At 33.7% G+C, this 19,628-nt stretch overlaps 1 protein-coding gene across 4 annotated transcripts in view; it reads left to right on the forward strand.

The window, feature by feature from the left end:
• The window catches only part of LOC131160220 (uncharacterized), a 101,881-nt gene that overhangs the window by 71,219 nt on the left and 11,034 nt on the right, over nt 1-19,628 (forward strand). For all 4 annotated transcript variants that reach the window (XM_058115651.1, XM_058115652.1, XM_058115654.1 and 1 more), the window contains 2 exons: nt 2,064-2,218; nt 2,328-2,412. In XM_058115651.1, coding sequence (XP_057971634.1) covers nt 2,064-2,218; nt 2,328-2,412 — 240 coding nt within the window. The remainder of the gene's footprint in view (nt 1-2,063; nt 2,219-2,327; nt 2,413-19,628) is intronic.

Genomic DNA, 19,628 nt, shown 5'->3' on the forward strand with positions numbered 1-19,628 from the left:
TGGCTTATGAGTTGATGCGTGGTAATCAAACTACAATTCATATTGCCCCCAACCCAGCCCTCCATATGCGGACAAAACATAATGAAGTTGTTGATTGTGACTTCCTTCTGAAGAAATTTGTGCAAATTCTCATTACTACCATTCGTCTGAAGTCTGAATTCCAACTTGCTGATTTATTCACTAAAGCACCGCTTGTGCTAAATCCATTTGTAACAAGGAATATATGATCTCTATGCTCCATCTTGAGGGGAATTTTGCTAGTTCTTTTTAGTTATTTAGCATCATGGCTGTCTGCTATTACTGTGTTAGTAAGCTTGAGATAGTAAGGTATTGTGGCCATGGTGATGAACTTGGCATATATCATAAATGGAGGGAGAGACCTATCATTGTGATTAGGTCTTCCGTTTTACCCAATACTTCAACAGATGAAATCCAGCTGAAGTCATTTTATCCATTAATCCATCCAAAAGGAGAAAAGGATTGGTGCAGCACTGGTGCTCTAGTAGGATACAGCTGCTGGTAGCTTGCAAACCAATACAATTCAATTCATCTCAACATATGCAAGTTTTGAAGAATTAAATATAACTGGGGAACAAACTGCTATGTATTGCTCCCCATAATGCCATGTAGAGTAATATAACTATTTTGCCTTCTATAAGTAGATTTTGTACCATGTGACCCCTAATGTTCTTTGTGATTTTGATACCTTAGTTTATTGATGAGCCATCTAGTCTGCATACCTGTGGTCATGTGACTCTCATGGTGCCGTTTTTTTCCCATTTCTTTTTCTGGCGTGACTGGCTTGGTTAGTGAGCAAGGGGGGTGGGCTTTAATACCACATGTAGGAATATTAGATTAAAGAGGGAGGAGGAAGAAGATGAATGGGGACAAAAGGAGGAAAGAAAGGGAAGAGGAAGCAAAAATTAGGGAAGGGAAAAGGGAAGTTTATACTTTTTCTGCAGTAAAACTGAAGTTGTTCAAATGGAGTTTTATTAGAACACCCAAAAAGCAGTACATATAAAGGGAAGCAGAAAAAGAGGGACAGAGTAGAAGGCTGTAGCAAGGAGTCACCAAATCAATATTTTTATTCCATATTCAAACGGGTACAAAATCCTAAAATCTCTAGTATATTTTTACTTCCACAAGATTGACAAAATTAAGAAATTTCTAATTATCCAAAACTAAGCCATATCCATATAACCCAAAATTCCAAGCACAATAAATTTTTGTCTTAGCTTGGCTGCTTCATCAAAAAACCTATATATTTTATTTATATGTTTATTTATTTTTGCTGAATATGCTTCTGGATTACCTACTCAACTTATTTTTAACTGAGTCTAGCAATCATAAGGTTGAATCTCAGCTGAAAACTGGCTCAGAAGGCACTCATTTGATCTGAAGGTCTGTTTATGATCATTGATGTGATGGAGGCTGATGGGCAGCTTGAAAGGAAGATAGCATTCCCTTTAAAAATGGATTTTTAATTTAGGCTGTAGCAAGCAATCACCAAATCAATATTCTTATTCCATATTCAAATGCTTACAAAATCCTAATTGTCTCATATATCTGCACTTTACATGATTGAGAAAATTACAAAATTTCTATTTATGCAGAACTAAGCCATATCTATATAATCCAAGAACTCAAGCACAACAAATTTTTGTCTTGCTCGGCTGCTTCGTCAAAAAACTGTCTTTTTGTTGAATATGTTTCTCTGAATACCTTTGGCACTCAATTATTTTATCTGAATATAGCAACCATGAGGTTGAATCTCGGCCCAAAACTGGTTCAAGAAGCACTCATTTGGTCTCAGGGTCTGTTTACGGTCGTTGACGTGATGGAGGCTGATGAATAGCTTGAGAGGAAGATAGCATTGCCTTGAGAGATTGGAAATTCTTTGATATTCTATGAACTTTAATTTATTAATTACTGTCTGAAGTACTTGTTTATTTTCTGTATCTTTTGGTCTACTAGGTCCTGCACAGCATGACTTGTGGACTGCATTAGGCAGAGATCCTGAAGCTTTTCTTTTCATTTTCATTTAAATTTTTGAATATTGTTAGATCCATTATTGAAAAACTAGGAAAGGAACGGCTATCGAAGACGAAGATCGTTGGGAATGAGGAGGTGGAACAAAGTCTCTATGGACAACTTGTACTTGGTAAAGGAATGTCTTCTGGTTTGGATGAGCAATTAGCTATGGAAGCTAAAAAAGCAGGTTGCTTCTTTATCCTGATTTGGTTTGCTTGTATTTCTTCAACCAAACCCTCGTATTGTTATGCAGAAGATTAGGTAGTAATGTGATTTGTTCTTGCTTTTTGGATCAGCTTCTGCTGAGAAACAAAGGATAGCGAAGGAGGTTGCATCCGTGCTGAAGTTGAGTGTGGATATTGATACTAGCTCTACTGAAAGGTTGGGTAATTTTTTTTTTGTTTCTATTTTTATGCATTTGTAATCCCAATCTGCATCGACAACTTCTTCTTTGGGTCATATTAACCAATAGGAGATACGATGTCTGAAGCAAATGCATCATTTGGAATTTTATTCACAGGTATTGCTTGAGCTAAATGTTGGAAGTTGTTTATCTGAGAAGTTCTCATAATTTCATAAATCTAAGATTTTATTCTTAATATTTATCCTTTGAAAATGATTTTTTTTTTAATCTAAATGACATTAAAATTTTATCCATTACTGGTTGGATATAATTATTGTTAAGAATATTTTATCTTTCTTAATTGTAATAGATAATGGCATCTCCACAAAATTATTTCTTAGTTGCTCTCTCTCGCAGGTTCTGTTCTTCTTTTCTCTTCTGATTCTTCCTCACCTTTTGTTCTGTTCTTCTTCTTCTTCTTCTACATTAGGAACTTCCTTTCTTTCCTTTCTTTTCCTTCTTTTCTCCCAAAGACCCAAAAAAATTCAAGGATTCTTGTCTCTTCAGCCCTAAAACCATGAAAAAGCAGTAAAGGTTTTATGGGTTGAGAAATCTTGTTTCTTCAATATTCTTGGATTTTGAATCTTGAATCTAGATTGAAGAGTTCTTGCAATCCCTCATTGCTTAAATATTCTTCGATCGATTTTCGTTAATAGCATTAGATTTCCTGAGGTAGAGATGAGGATATAGTAGCCGAAACCATAGAAAATAAAATCTTGGTTGACCCAAAACTTCATATTCATTTTCCGATTCAACTCCTATTGGGCAGATTGAATAATTATTGCAATTCCTCATTGCTTAATATTCTTCACTTGATTCTCATTACCAGCATCAATTTTCCTGCATCAAACGGTATTTTTCAAGTTGTTGTCTTCACTTTTTTAGTTTCAGCCACCGGTGAGATTTTTTCCTCTCTTGTTATTTCTTTTTCTTAAACCTGTTATTAAATATTTTCTTTTTCAGTAGTTGGTTAGCTGTGGTGATTTTTGTGTCTAGGATTTGTAGGCTTAATATTTGTTTTTTGTGTTTTCATTTGCGATTTGCTAGCCTTGGAATATAACAAAATTTATTTTTTATTTTTTATTTATTTTCAAAACTTACTATTGTGTGGATTTTAGTCTAGCTTGGATGCACACTCAAAATTGTATGCTTTTAATTTTTTTATTTTATTTTATTTTTATGCATTGTATAGTATGAATAGTTTCTACTTGTTGTAGAGTGTAAATTAGAAAACTGTCTTTGTGAAATTAGTTTTCTAAAAAAAAAAAAAAAAGGGCCTCAAATGTGTACTTGGCTTGTGTAACACAAAGTCTTTGTACACACAGCTGGTCCCAAGCCTGGATAAAGGAGCAGAGTTGTGTTTGGTAGCTGACAGTCAATGTAAAACTTTGTCAGATCTTTTTATCATGAATTCTTACCAAAATCACCTAGATCAAAGTAATAGACTAGGTTAGCATAAAAAGGAGAGGGTTAATAAGTTAGTACAAGAAACTAAGATAAGATTAGCAACTTGGAATATAGGGACTCTTATGTGAAAAAAGTATATAAGTGGTGGAAATAATGCTTAGAAGGAAAATTAATTTAGTTTGCCTTCAAGGGACAAAATGGATAGGAGAGAAAGTCAGGGAAATTGAAAAATGAAGATTTAAACTTTGGTACACTGGCAAAGAGAAACATAAAAAAGCGGTGGGTATTATTATATACAGAGACCTAAAAGATAATGTAGTATATGTTAAAAGAATAGGGGATAGGATCATTACAATCAAGTTAGTTTTAGGCCTAGAGATAGTGAACATCATTAGTGCATATGCTCCCCAAATAGGCTTAGCATAAAATATGAAAAGACATTTTTGGAAAGATATGGATGGTATTTTACAAGGGATCCCAATATCTAAAAAGACATTTTTATGAGCTGATTTGAATGGTTACATTGGGAAGGATAATGTAGGGTATAAGAGGATACATGGAGGCCATGGATATGGTATAAAAAACAAGTTTGGTGATACAATCTTAGATTTTGCCATGTCTTACGATTTGGTTATATTGAATACTTGCTTTATAAAAAGAGAAGAACACTTAATAACTTTCAAGAGTGGGTACAATAAAAGCCAAATAAATTTCTTTTTAACTAAGAACATAGACCATCTATCTTGTAAGGATTGTAAAGTTATCGCTGGTGAAAGTTTGACTGCACAATATAAAGTCTTAGCATTAAATATACATATTTAAGAATGAAGAGGAGTGACATAAATCAACACAAGAGGACTAGATGGTGGAACTTGAAGGGAGATAATATAGTAAAATTCCAAGATTAAATAAACAAAGAGTGTGATTGGACAATAGGGGATAAGGTTGATGCAAGTCAATATGGTTTTTATTGATCTAGAGAAAGCTTATGATAGAGTACCTAAGAAAGTGTTTTGGGGGGTATTAGAAAAGATGGGAGTTAGCAATAGATATATGGAGGTCATTAAGGATATGTACAATAGAGTAGTGATTAGCGCCACAATTGTAGGAGGAGAGTCTAGAGAGTTCCCAATCTCAGTAGGTGTTCATCAAGGTTTTACTTTGAGTCCTTATCTTTTTACTTTAGTAATTGATGAAATTATTAGGAATATCCAAGATGAGATCCCTTGGTGTATGTTACTTGGAAATGATATCGTGTTGATTAATGATAGTAGAAGCAGAGTGGAATCTAAGCTAGAACTTTGGAGAGCCACATTAGAGTCTAAAGGATTTAGGATAAGTAGGAATAAGACTGAATTTATGAAATGTAATTTCAGTAATGTAAGGTGTGGCGACAGAGAGAAGATTAAACTGGATAATCAAGAGATTAATAACACTAATAGATTTAGATATCTTGGATCTATTATGCAAGGTGAAGGGGGAATTGAAGATGTACATAGAATTAAGACAGGTTGGGTAAATGGAGGAGTACATCAGGTGTGTTGTGTGATTGTAGAATATTTTTAAAATTAGAAAGGAAAGATTTATAAGACGGCTATAAGGCCAGCTATGCTTTATGGTTCAGAATGTTGGGCAACTAAGAAACAACATATACAAAGATTGAAAGTTGTTGAGATGCATATGCTTAGGTGGATAAGTGGTTTACCATTAAAAGATGAAGTAAGAAATGAACATATACACAAAAATTTAGGCATTGCACCGATTGAAAACAAGATAAAGGAGGGGCGACTTAGATGGTTTGGGCATTTAAAATGCAGGCCTAGTAAAGCACCTGTGAGCAGTGCGTTAGTTATGGGTTCTGGCGTGAAAAGGGGTAGGCCTAAAATTACTTGGAATGAGGTAGGGAGGAAGGATTTAATAGCCCTTAATCTAATAGAGAAAAATGTTGTGGATCGGGTGAATTGGCGGAAAAGAACTCATGTAGCCAACCCCACCTAGTGGGACTTAAGGCTTAGTTGTTGTTGTTGTATATTATTTCCATATGGTGTGTGCATGTGTGTGTGTATATATATATATTAACATTATTTAGTCGCTTGGAATTTGTGTAATTGATTGTTTAAGATGTATGGTGAGAATTAGGTGTACCAAAAATCATTGGAGGCTTTCTTTTGTATTTATTTCATAGCTTTTGGGAGGAATAAGGATGATAACAAGTTGTGGCATTCTACTATTTTTGTGGTTTTGAGGAATTTGGTTGGAAAGGGATGCCCTTATTAAAATGATGCTCTCTAAGTTCATTGATAGAATTGAATTTATGTCATCTTTGGAATTTCTCTTTTGGGGTGTTTCAAGAGGATATTCCTAGACTTTCAAGAGGGATTGAAATGCTGACTTTATTATTATTATTATTATTATTATTATTATTATTATTATTATTATTATTATTATTATTGTTGTTGTTGTTGTTGTTGTTTTATTATTTTTATTATTATTATTATTATTATCTTGTTTTTATTTTTTATTTTTTATTTTTTTTTCTTATTTTTCTATTTGGGCAGGATACATTAAAAATCTGCTTGTGTTGCACCTAGGAGACATTTGGTTTGCAGCATATTTTAGCGTTCTGAGGGATGTCATGCCCTGAACATCTTATTCCCACATTTGTTTGGAGATCTAAATTCTATGTGGGGGCATTTTAACATTCCTAGGAATGAAAGATGGGGCATCCCATTTCCACCCTGAACATCTTATTCCCACATTTATTTGGACATCTAAATTGTACGTGGCAGGCATTTTAACATTACTAGGAATGAAAGATGGGGCATCCCATTTCCACCCTAAGTTTTATTGAAATCCTGCTCCCAAAGGAATCAAAATTGGTGAACTAAGTTTTTGCTCATTATTTTGGTGGCTTGGACAATAAGGCCCCAAAAATGTAGTATAATTACACTATTATTATATTTAAAATAATACTTTTTTCTGGGCTAAAGTAATTAATTATTGATAAAATGAAAGTAATATTATTATTATGTTATAAAAATATAATATAATGGTTAACATTTAGACTCCAAGAACAGTTCTAGAGGGACTTGTGACCCCCATCAAACCTCCCCATTTGCTTGCTCAACAGCGACATTTGCTAGGCTCAAAGCATCTTTCATTGAAGCAACCTATTCTTTGTTGAAGGGTCAAATCAAAGCTTTTCTCTAAGTTCTCTTGAAGGCTCAAACTCTTTGGGTTTTTTGCTCGATGATGGGCCTCTCTCTTATGAAACAACTCTCTCGCACGAAATTGACCATGGATGTGCCAGAAGTAGACGATGTTAAATGCTCAGTAAAGGTTGAAGGTAAATCCTTCTATCCGAGTCTGGAGGAGGGGGAAACCCCATTTTTGTGTTTGCTCAAGAACAATGTTTCTCGAAATAGATTGATAAAGATTTCAAAGGAGGCAGCTTCATGGGTTGCTGATGTATTGTTAAACTTTCATTTGGCTGGGCAGGGGATCCAAAAATATTCACAAAGAAAATCTATTTTGCTGGATGGTGGTTAGATGGATGAGGATGGGGAAGTTTTTGGAGGTAGCACTGAGGGGAAAAGGGAAGAATTTTTCGGTGTTCATTCCTGGAGGTGTAAATGGTATTGGATGGTGAAGCTTTGCGAATGTGTTGTGTGATTTCATAAAGGAGTTCTGTCCCAAGTGTGGAGGAGCAGGTGCTGCATGCTCATCAGCTCCCAGACTGTGGAGGCAGGTGGTTTTCGAAGGGAAGGTAGGTGAAGGCTGTGTTAGCAGTTCAAAATCAGAGAATATGTTTTTGGTTTGGGGGAGATTTGCAGAGTGATGAATTTGTTGCTCGTCCGGAGGAGATTATCCATGGTGAGGTAGTGCACAGGTCTCCAGTAGTCGCTGCAAGTGTCCTCAGAGAAGGCTAGGGTTGCAACTTGGGGAGGGGAGGGTAAGAGGGGTGGGCCGGGGCAGCTGGCTCTCATTTTTTATTTGGGCCAGGTATGTGAGAAAGGTGGGGCTTCATTTTTAGCAAATTTAGTCTATTTAATAGAACAGGCCAAATATTTAAATAATAAACCTATGGGCCTCTCTTTAGTTTCTAAAGAGGGATCCCCCCAGCAGGCGATTTCTAAGTTGGGTCTTGCCTCTAAGAAGGCCCAATGGAAGGTTATGGACATCCAGGCCCCTCCCATGCCTGATCCTATCATCAATCTGGTCCATTTCCCTGGCCAATTGCAGAAATCGGATAAGGTGGTGGTGGATATATAGCCAGTTAATGAATTCCAAACTCCCTTGTCAGTTCTTCAAGAGAAACAAAAAGGGATTCAACATTCAGTGTGTCATCAGGATGATTTTAGTATGGTTTCAAGAACAGGTTGGGAAGAAATTGAGAAATTGACTATAATAACAAAAGCATTAGACTGGTGGTTGATTTGGGTTTTGCAGGGGGGTTAGAGGCTGGTATATCCAGGAGGAATAGAAAAATGGAAGATGGATTGGGTACAAAATATGATGTTTTATGTTTTATTTCTGAAAAATCTAAGGGCCCTAAGGTTTGTTTAATACAGCTAACAACCAATGTAAAGTTTGGTAGATCTCTATGAAATACTAGACGGTTATACCAACCAGGTGCAGCAAGAAGTAGGCAGAGGGTGGGTTGGATTCAAAGTAAAGCATGGTATTGGTGGCCTTTTAGGTGTGGAATATGCTTGGGTTTGTGCATAATTTTTTACGTGTGCAGGTAAAGAAACTAGTGTAGGTGATTAGGATCAGACTAGCAACTTGGAACATGGGGACCATAATCGTAAAAGTATGGAGGTGGTTTAGCTTCAAGAAACTAAATGGGTAAGGAAAAAAATCTAGAGAAATTTAAGGGGAAAAAGCTAGTGAAATTGAGAAGTGAGGATTTAAATTTAGGTAAACTTTGTAAAGAAAAATATATGAGTGGGAGTGGGTTAGGATGTTAGACTATCAATCATGCAAGATCACAATATACAAGCATGGTATAAACCAAGATCTGACAATGTTTATTTATGCAAATGATAAAGAAGGATTATGGAATCTGAACCTTCAAATTCAACATAGCTTTATTGATACTCGTTCATTATCTGCACAAGTGCCTAGCTTCAAAAGACAATTGATTGGCTTTTAGGGCATACAACTAGCATGGGCACCATCATGGACAAAGAGCTAAAAGCTGCACAAACATCTAAATTATTGTGTCAATATCCTATTTTGTTTTGTTGAGTTAAGGCATATCCACGTTGAGCATCACTTGGACTAGTCTTTTTGGGTGATGATGTTTAGTTAAATTTTAATTTTTTGTTCAAATTTGAAAATTAATTGGAAGGGTAGGCTGGAGGTCTGCGTGCTGGGTCCCCAACTCAAATTTTAATTTGAATAAGTGAAGAAAAATAAAAAATTATATGGTCGGCATTGATTTATGGCATCCTTAGCAATTCTTATTCTTGGCTTAGGATAATTGTTTGATTTGTCACTATAAAGCATGGGAATTGTAGATTACCACTTTACCTAAAACCTTAAGCCATTAGGTTGTGGTCTAGCAATGTATATCAAACTTTTAAAACTCCCCCTTATGTGCAACGAATTGCACATAGCAATGTTTTAAAAGGCAAGGGTGTAAAGCGAGGCGTTTTAACCCTTTTAGAGGCGAGTAAGCGTTAAGGCATTGGGATGTAAGCCCTTTGACAATTTTATTTTTAGATAAAAATATTTAAATAAATTACTTATATTTTAAAAGTAACGAAAAAATTAAGACAATCACAAATTCAATGTAAAAAAGAGAAAAAAAATAAATATAATTTGCAAACTATTTGGTGATTAAAAAATTGATAACTTGAATTCATTATGTAAATCATGACAACAAATAGCTATAACATTACTAAGTTCAAATTATTTTCATGATCTAAGATATAACTTAATTATTTTTGTAAGGCTGAGGTTAATAAACATGGAGTTAAAATTTAGATATCAACATGCATTATGACATTCCTTTAATAAACATGGAGTTAAAATATTCTAACCAGATCTGACTTGAGAATCACACACTCATAATACAAAAGCCTCAGCTAAAAAGGTGCAAAAGGCATGCCTTTTGTACAAATATGTAAGCCTTAGCATGTAATGCTAAAGCCTTTTTGGCATTTGGTATTTTAGATCGAGGCTCAAGGCATTTTAGGCATGCCTTGCCTTGAGGCGAGCCTCAATTGAGCCATTTCAAAACATTTGTACGCAGAGAGAAACAAATGATACATAACACCTATTGTAGAGAATAAGATGATTTTTAACCACTATACTATAAGTGTAAGAAACAAGACTTGAACCCACCTTTGGTACCATGTTAAAAGCTTAAGTTATTAGTTTGTGAACCAACGATATATATGAAGCTTTTAATAGAAACAAATTAAATGGAGCATGGGAGAGCAATTTGAGGTTACAATCTATCTAGTCAAACTAATAGGAGTATGGATTAATATGATCTGATCTCAATATGGAAATGGTGTTGTTTTTTTGTCCCACATTGGTAGAATACTTCCACCTTAGTATAAAAGGTGGTTTTGAATTTTTTATATTATTTGTCCCACATTGGAGAGAAGTGTTTTTTAGACTTGAGGTTGAAGCTATATAAAGAGCTCAACTCTTCATTTGTAAAAACACCTCAAAGTTGTACTTTGTCAAGAAGTAGTGGATTGATCATCGGCGCCCGAGGACGTAGGTAATTCTATACCGAACCTCGTAAATTTCTTGTCTTGTTCTTTTTTATTGCTTTATTATTAGTTTCTGCATTGCTTTAATTTCTTTTATATTCAATAGCAATAGTTGTAGTATTGGTGTTTGGCACAAGTGGGGTGCCCGGCACAACAAATGGGAAATCCTGCATTAATGTAGTGTCCCCTAACCCTAAAATTCCATCTATTAAGATAAATACAACTAGCGGGAAGAAACCTTAGCCGCACACAATTAAGAGAATTGGAGAGGGAGTGGAAGGGAGGTAGAGAGGAGTCTAGACGCTGGCAATAGATAGCCGTACACACATGGACAAAGGGGTAACAAATGGTGTTTTCTTCATATTCAGGTATACTGAAAGCATTTGTTTTGATTCTTTATTACATCATTGGAATAAATTATTGCATTTGCACATGTATTTTAATCTTTAATTTCAAGGTATAATCATGTAGTATTCATAGTGATCTGCTCTCTACGAGAAAATTATTTGAATTGGGTATTTGCTAAAGGGTAGGACTTGGCCATAGTTAAGTCACGAGCGAAGGGGTCTTTTCCCAGTTTGACTCTTGAGAGAACACAAGAAATTGTGAGAAAATCAAGATAAATAAAGAAAAGGTAAAAGAGAGGTGAGAGTGAGATTGTGACAAAAGTGGATTTCTTGAGTTGTTTGGTTTGTAGGGAAGTAGAAGAAAATGAAAAAAAAAAAAAAAAAATTGAGAGAGAGTCGTTTGGAACAGTGCAGGGCAATGGCTATGGTGGCTACACACACCCCATCTGCATTTAGAACAAGAAAAATGGGAGATGGTTGAGGTGATATTTGCATCTAGGTAAGAAAAAAGGGGAGAGGGCTACTTGCAAGTAGAAACCTCCCACTATATTTGAATCTAAATAAGGAAAATGGGAGAGTGGGGGCTTCAAGGATCAAAAGACAAATATTCTTTTATATTTTTGTTGAAATGCTTCTTTGTTTATTTAATTATCTTTTTAGCAATTAGCTATTTTTATAACCATTCAAAAATTCAAGAACTTTTCTTTAATAAATTTTCTAAATGGAGAAATAGGTTTCAAAGAAATTGGAGGTTGATTTTTTTTGGGATTAATTAATTTTTACTCATTTTTCTTATTATCATTTTTTGTGTCATGGAAAACTTGAAAAGAACTAAAAAGTACTTCAAAAACAATTCATAAGAAATCTAGAAATATGTAGGAAAATGAAAGAAAATATTTGGATGTTGTTCTTGCCTATGTGATAGCACCTAAGGTGATCATGCATGTTCGGTTCGTATTTATTACTATTTGTTCAATTAAATCTTAATTGGTTGCCTCTCCTTCCCTAGTGTGTTGTACTAGTTACCACCTCAAATGTGATATAAGAAGGATGGTACTTTAGGGATTTACTTGGACTATTGGGGAAACATTAGAGAGGTATTAATGAGGTTTTGTGCGTGTTGTTTCTTAGTTGCCCAACATTCTGAACCATAAAACATAGCTGGCCTTATAGCCATCTTATAAACTTTTCCTTTTAATTTTAAGGGTATTCTACGATCACAAAACACACCTGGCGCACTCCTCCATTTTACCTAGCTTTTTTCAATTCGATGTACTAAATCTTCTTCGATTTCCCCTTCAGCTTGCATAATAAATCCAAGATATCTAAATCTATCACTACTATTAATCTCTTGATTATCAAGTTTAATCTTCTCTTGATTGCTACTCCTTAAATTAATGTAATTAAATTTCATATATTTGGTCTTATTCTTACTTACCTTGAATCCTTTAAGGCTCAAGTGTGGCTCTCCAAAGTTCTAGCTTAGATTCCACTCCACTCCTACTATCATCATTCAACATGATATCATCTGCAAACAACATACCAAGGGATGTCATTTTGGATATTCTTAGTTAGTTCATCAATTACTAAAGTAAAAAGATAAGGACTCAAAATAAAACCTTGATGTACACCTATTGTGATTGGAAAACTCTAGATTCACCTCCCATAGTCCTAACGTTAGTCGCTACTCTATCACATGTATCCTTAATGACCTCTATATATCTACTACAAACTCACTTCTTTTGTAAGACCCACCCAAGAACTTCCCTAGGTACTCTATCATAAGCTTTCTCTAGGTCAATAGAAACTATATGCAAGTCCCTCGTCTTTTCCCTAAACTTTTCCATTAAACTTCTGAAAAGATAAATAGGTTCCGTTGTTGATCTCCCGGGCATAAAACTAAATTCATTTTCTGGAATCTTCAATTCTAATCTTATTCTATGTTCAATTACCCTTTCCCATAATTTTATAGTATGACTCAATCTTAATTCCATGATGATTATTATAGTTTTGAATATCGCCTTTGTTTTTTTACAGAGGTATTAATGTACTTTTCCTCCATTCTTCTAGCATTTTTTTTGTTTTTATGATAGTGTTGAATAGATTAGTTAACTAATTAATTCCCTTATCCCCTAAACATTTCCAAACTTCAATTGGTATTTTATTTGGTTCTATAGATTTCCCACTTTTCGTCTTTTTTAATGTTATCTTAACGTCAAGGACTTTAATTTTGCGAATAAATCTTCTACTTTTAATCTTCTCATTTGTCACTTCCAAGTTTAATCTTTCATTTTGGTTTTTATTTACAACTTAACAAAGTATCTCCGTCACCTCTCTTTTATGCCTTCTTCTCTAATTAAGACATTGTTATTTGCGTCCTTTATACATTTTACAATCACCTAAATTTTTGCATTTTCTTTCTTTAGCTTTAGCAAATTTATAAATATCTTTTTCTCCTTCTTTTGTATCTAGTTTAGTATATAAAGTATCATAAGCTTTATGTTTAGCTTCACTAATAGTTTTTTTTTGCATTTTTTCTTACCTCATTATATTTTTCAAGATTTTCTATATTTCTATAGTTTTGCCATATTATACCAATTTTTTTTTGTCTTAGTGATTTTTTGGACTTCTTGATCCCACCACTAACTTTCTTTACTACTCAAGTATCTTCCTTTGGATTCACCTAAAACCTTTTTTGCTATCCTTATGATAAAATTTGCTGTTCTATTCCAAACAGTATTTGCTTCAACTTTATCCCCTACTATCCTATCGCACTTTTTGATCATTTTATCTTTAAATTTTACTATGTTATCTCTCTTCAAGTTCCACCATCTAGTTCTCTTACGATGATATATGCTACTCCTATTCCATTTTTTAATATGTATATCTAATACTAAGACTCTATATTGTATAGCTAAACTTTCATTTGGAATAACTTTATAGTCCTTACAAGATAGATGATCCCTGTTCTTAGTTAAGAATAAATCTATTTGGCTTTTATTATACCCACTCTTGAAGATTATTAAGTATTCTTCTCTTTTTATAAAACAAGTATTCAATATAACCAAATTGTAAGACATAGCAAAATCTAAGATTGTATCATCGACCTCATTTTTATCTCCATATCCATGGTCTCCATGTATCCTCTCATATCCTATATTATCCTTTCCAATGTGACTATTCAAATAAGCTCCTATGAATGTTTTTTCAGACATTGGTATCCCTTGTAAAATACTATCCATATCTTCCCAAAATTGTCTTTTAAGGTTTTCTACTAGTCCTATTTGGGGAGCATACACACTAATGATGTTCACTATCTCCAAGCCTAAAGCTATCCTAATTTAAATAATCCTATCCCCTATTCTTTTAACATCTACTACATTATGTTTTAGGTCTTTGTCTACAGTAATACTTACCTCGTTTTTTATGTTTCTTTTTACCAGAGTACCAAAGTTTATATCTTGATTTTTCAACTTCTTTAGCTTTCTTTCCTACCCATTTCATCTATTGAAGGAAAATTAAGTTAATTTTAATCCTAAACGTTATTTCCACTATTTTCATACTTTTTCCCGTAAGAATCCCTGTATTCCAAGTGGCTAATCTAATCTTAGTTTCTTGTGTTAAACTTATTTATCCCTCCCTTTTATACTGACCTAGTCTATTCCCTTGACCTAAGTGAATTTGGTAAGAAATCTTGAAAATAAGATCTAACAAAATTTTACGCTAGCTGCCAGCTACCTAGCATAACCCTGCTCCTTTATCCAGGCTTGGGACTAACTATATGTACAAAGAATTTGTGTTACACAAGCGAAGTACATGTTTTATTTTTATTTTTTTATTTTTTATTTTTATATTTTCACATAGAAAAATTTTTAAATCACACCCTAACTAGTAGAGCAATTTTTAATTTGTGGCTAGGTTGTCGCCCCGAAGCGACGCGCTGTGTCGGCGCCCTAGTACAATGTCAAATATACGAGGGTTCCTGCATCATTTTGGATGTGGGCAGGTAAAGACGTTAGTTCAGGAAACTAGGATTAGATTAGCAATTGGGAATATAGGGACACTTATGGGTAAATGCATGGAAATTGTGGATACAATGATCAGAAGAAGAATTAATATAATTTGCCTTCAAGAAACTAAGTGGGTGGGGGAGAAAACAAGAGAAATTGATAAATCAGGATTTAAACTTTGGTACACTGGAAAAGAAAAACATAAGAATGGAGTAGGCATTATTATAGAAAAAAACTTAAAAGATAGCATTGTGGATGTAATTAGAGTAAGAGAGAATTATAAAAATCAAGATGATATTAGAACTTGATACTAAATATCATTAGTACTTATGCTCCTCAAGTCGGCTTAGCAGAAAATCTTAAGAGACAATTTTGGGAAGATATGGATAGTATTATATAGGGCATACGAGGGACTAAGAAAATATTTATAGGAGGAGATTTGAATGGACACGTTGGAAGAGATAATAAAAATTATGAGAGGATACATAGAGGATATGGATATGGAGACAAAAATGAGTCTAGAGAGATGATCTTAGACTTCGCTATGTCATATGATTTTAGTATAATGACTATTTGCTTTAAGAAGAGAGAAGAACACTTAATAACCTTTAAAAGTGGACGAAATAGAAGTCAAATAGATTTTTTTTTTTTTTTTTTAACTAGGAGGGTAGATCATTTATCATGCAAGAATTGTAAAATTGTTCCAGGTGAAAGCCTAACCACACAACATAGTTTTAGTGTTAGATATATGTATTAAAAAATGGAAGAAAAATGATAAAATAAACCAGTGTAAGAGAACTAGAGGGTGAAACCTAAAAGGAGAAAATATAATTAAATTTAAAGATAAAATGATCAAAGATGGGGAGTGGATCATAGAGGATGGATAGATATAAATACTCTTTGGAATAGATTAGCTAGCTCTATTAAAAAGATAGCAAAAGAGATTTTAGGTGAATCAAGGAGAACATTCTCGAATAGCAAAGAGAGTTGGTGGTGGAATAAAGATGTACAAAAAATCGTAAAGACAAAAAGAATTTGGTATAAAACGTGGCAAAAATGTAGAAACTGAGATAACTTTGAAAAATATAAGGAGACAAGAAAAGATGCAAAAAATATTGTTAGTGAAGCTAAATAGAGACCATTTAATAGTTTGTATGATAGATTAGGTACAAAAAAAGGGGAAAGAGATATATTTAAACTTGCTAAAGCTAGAGAAAGGAAGAGTAAGGACTTAGGAAATGTAAAATGTATTAAAAGTGAGGATGATATTGTCTTGGTTAAGGATGAAGACATTAAAGAAAGATGGCGAAGTTACTTTAGTAAGTTGTTTAATGAAAACCAAATAGAAGGCTTAAACTTAGAATTGTCAAAAGAGGAAAATACTAAAAATATTAGATTTATTCGCAAAATTAGAATTAACGAAGTTAAGTTTGCACTAAAAAAGATGAAAATGGGCAAGTTATGGGACTAGATAACGTCCCAATTGAAGTTTGGAAATGCTTAGGTGATAACGAAATTATTTGATTAACTAATTTATTTTATACAATTGTAAAAACTAAGAAAATGCCAGATGAATGGAGGAAAAACCCTTTAATTACCTATATACAAAAATAAAGGAGATATTCAAAATTGTAATAACTATCGTGGAATTAAACTTATGAGTCATACGATGAAACTATGGGAAAGGGTAGTTGAACAAAGATTAAGGTTATAAACGAAGACCTCAAAAAATCAATTTGGTTTTATGTCTGGGAGATCTACCACAGAAGCTATTTATCTTTTAAGAAGATTAATAGAAAAGTTTAGGGAAAAGAAGAGGGACATGTATATGATATTTATTAACCTTGAGAAAGCATATGATAGGATACCTAGGGCAGTTCTATTTTGGGTTTTAGAAAAAAAAGGTGTATGTAGTAGGTATACCGATGTAATTTTAGTAATGATAGGAGGAATATTGGAAACAAAGTTAAACTTGATGATGAAGAAATAAATAGTACTTGTAGATTTCGATACCTTGGATCTATTATGCAAGTTGAAGGAGAAATTGAAGATGATGTAATGCATAGAGTTAAAGCATACCCTTAAAATTGAAAGGGAAGTTTTATAGGACAAGTATAAGACTAGCTATGCTCTATGGATCGGAATGTTGGGCGATGAAGAAACATAATATCAAAAAAGTAAAAGTTGCTAAGATGAGAATGTTTAGATGGATGAGTGGTATAACATTGAAAGATAAATTAAGGAATGAACATATTCGTGGTAAATTAGGTGTAGCTCCTATAGAAGATAAGATAAGGGAGGAATGACTCAGATGGTATGGACACTTGCAATGTAGGCCACATAGTGCACCTGTGAGGAAGAGTGACTTAGTTACTATGGAGGGTAGTAGAAGGGGTAGGGGTAGACCTAAAATAACTTGGAAAGAGATAATGAGTAAGGATTTAATATCCTTGAATCTATCAAAAGATTCATATAGCTGACCCCACTTAGTGTGACTATGGCTTAGTTTTACTGTTGTTGTTGTGTGTTACCCTATAACTAGTAGAAACCGCACACGCCATTTTTAATGCAAATGCATTAAAAAAACTTTTAAAACATACCATTTAGAGTGTGAATAGTTATGGTTTTAGAGACAAAAATGAGTCTGGGGAGATGATTTTAGACTTCACTATGCCATATGATTTTAGTATAATGAATACTTGCTTTAAGAAGAGAGAAGAACACTTAATAACCTTTAAAAGTGGACAAAATAGAAGTCAAGTAGATTTTTTTTTAAAGTATGAGGGTAGGTCGTTTATGATGCAAGGATTGTAAAGTTATTCCAGGTGAAAGCCTAACCACACAACATAGAGTCTTAGTGTTAGATATATGTATTAAAAAATGGAAGAAAAGGATAAAATAAGCCAGTGTAAGAGAACTAGGTGGTGGAACCTAAAGGGAGAAAATATAATAAAATTTAAGGATAAAATGATCAAAGATAGAGATTGGACTATAGAGGATGGGATAGATACAAATACTCTTTGGAGTAGATTAGCTAGCTCTATTAAAAAGATAGAAAAATAGATTTTAGGTGAATCAAGGGGAAGATTCTCGAATAGCAAAGAAAGTTGGTGGTGGGATAAAGATGTCCAAAAATCCGTAAATACAAAAAGAATTTGGTATAAAATGTGGCAAAAGTGTAGAAACATGGATGTCTTTGAAAAGTATAAGGAGGTGAGAAAAGATGCAAAAAAGACCATTAGTGAGGCTGAATACAGATTACTTAATAATAGTTTGTATCGATGTTTTAAAAGGTGAAGGCGTAAGGCGAGGCGTTTTACCCTCCAGGAGGCAAGGCATAAGCCTCAAGGCGTTGAGGCTTAAGCATTTTGAGACTGTATTTTTTAAAATAATTAATAAATAAAATAAATTTATATATAGTATAAAAACGAGAAAAAATTTCGAATAATGGGGAAAAAAATAAAAACATAATTCTTAAGCATCATATAGGCCAATTTTAGTTAACAAACTCGAACAATGCATGTTAAAAATAAGCATTAGCGATAACTTTACAAAAAGAAGAGAAAAAAACAATTTAAAGCATCACAATGTCTTATCATCCAAGATTCCAATTTCTAAGAATATAAATCTAAATCAACAAAGTTCAGAGGGAACTATCAAGATCTTCATCAAAGTCCTCATCTTCATCAAACTCATCTATAGTAGGAGTTCTTCCACTTATAAATTCCTCCTGTCCCACTTCAGCATCATCGTCTTCCTCAATTGTGACCAATGTTGGCCACTTGCCTTTGTTTTGAGTGCCTAAATATTCAATAAAGCTATAAGTTAGGAGTTAGGAGAAATGGAGAATTATAAATTAGTAGATTCAAAAATGACTATTGATATGTATGTACTCGACTTCTCACAATAATAACTAATCTTCCTTTTTCTAGGAAGTATAGAATGCGAGTTACCAGAAGCTTGTGTTGCTTGAACATCATCTCCTTCAAAAGCTACCATGGGCAAAGCTCTAATAGCATCAACCTCCGGGAGATTTTCATCATCAAACCGAGAAGTATCTTTTGGGAGGATAGGTTCTTCCTTCTCTGTGATTCATTCATCATCTGAAGCTATTTTTGGCACCAATATTAGATCATAATTTTGTATTCTTCTTAGAGCTCTCTCCCTCAGTTTGGTGTTGTATTCACGTAAACTAGAGCATTCAATCTCTTGTGCTCTAACCTATTCCTCTTTTTCGTATGAATCTACAATTGAGTTTAATCCATTTAATTTTTTAGATATTAGGAGATCTTTTCATATTTGAGTGAAACGATAATAACATGGCATTTGTAAGAACTAGGAACTTGCTCAAATGTGCTGCAATTCCTTTCACATCCACTAGCACTACATGTCAGTCTAAGAACACGAATAGCAAACTTTGTCAATTATGGGGTCTTTGTCCCAAAACGCTTCCACCAATCAGCTACAAACGAAAAAAAACATGTTTAAGTTCCAAGTTATAAGAAGAAACAAGGATGGAGTACTACTAATTAACTAATTTTTACTGAATTATTATTTTTACCCAAGCTTCTTAACTTTCTAGAGTCAACAACCACTCAAGTCCCAAAATCCCCTCGTGCATTTTCAAACAAATCCAATTGGATGTCTGTAGCCAGCCTCTCCTCATATCTCAACATTCTATCCATGCATTCAAATAGTC

This window comes from Malania oleifera, chromosome 7 (assembly GCF_029873635.1).
Source record: "Malania oleifera isolate guangnan ecotype guangnan chromosome 7, ASM2987363v1, whole genome shotgun sequence".
Taxonomy (NCBI): domain Eukaryota; kingdom Viridiplantae; phylum Streptophyta; class Magnoliopsida; order Santalales; family Ximeniaceae; genus Malania; species Malania oleifera.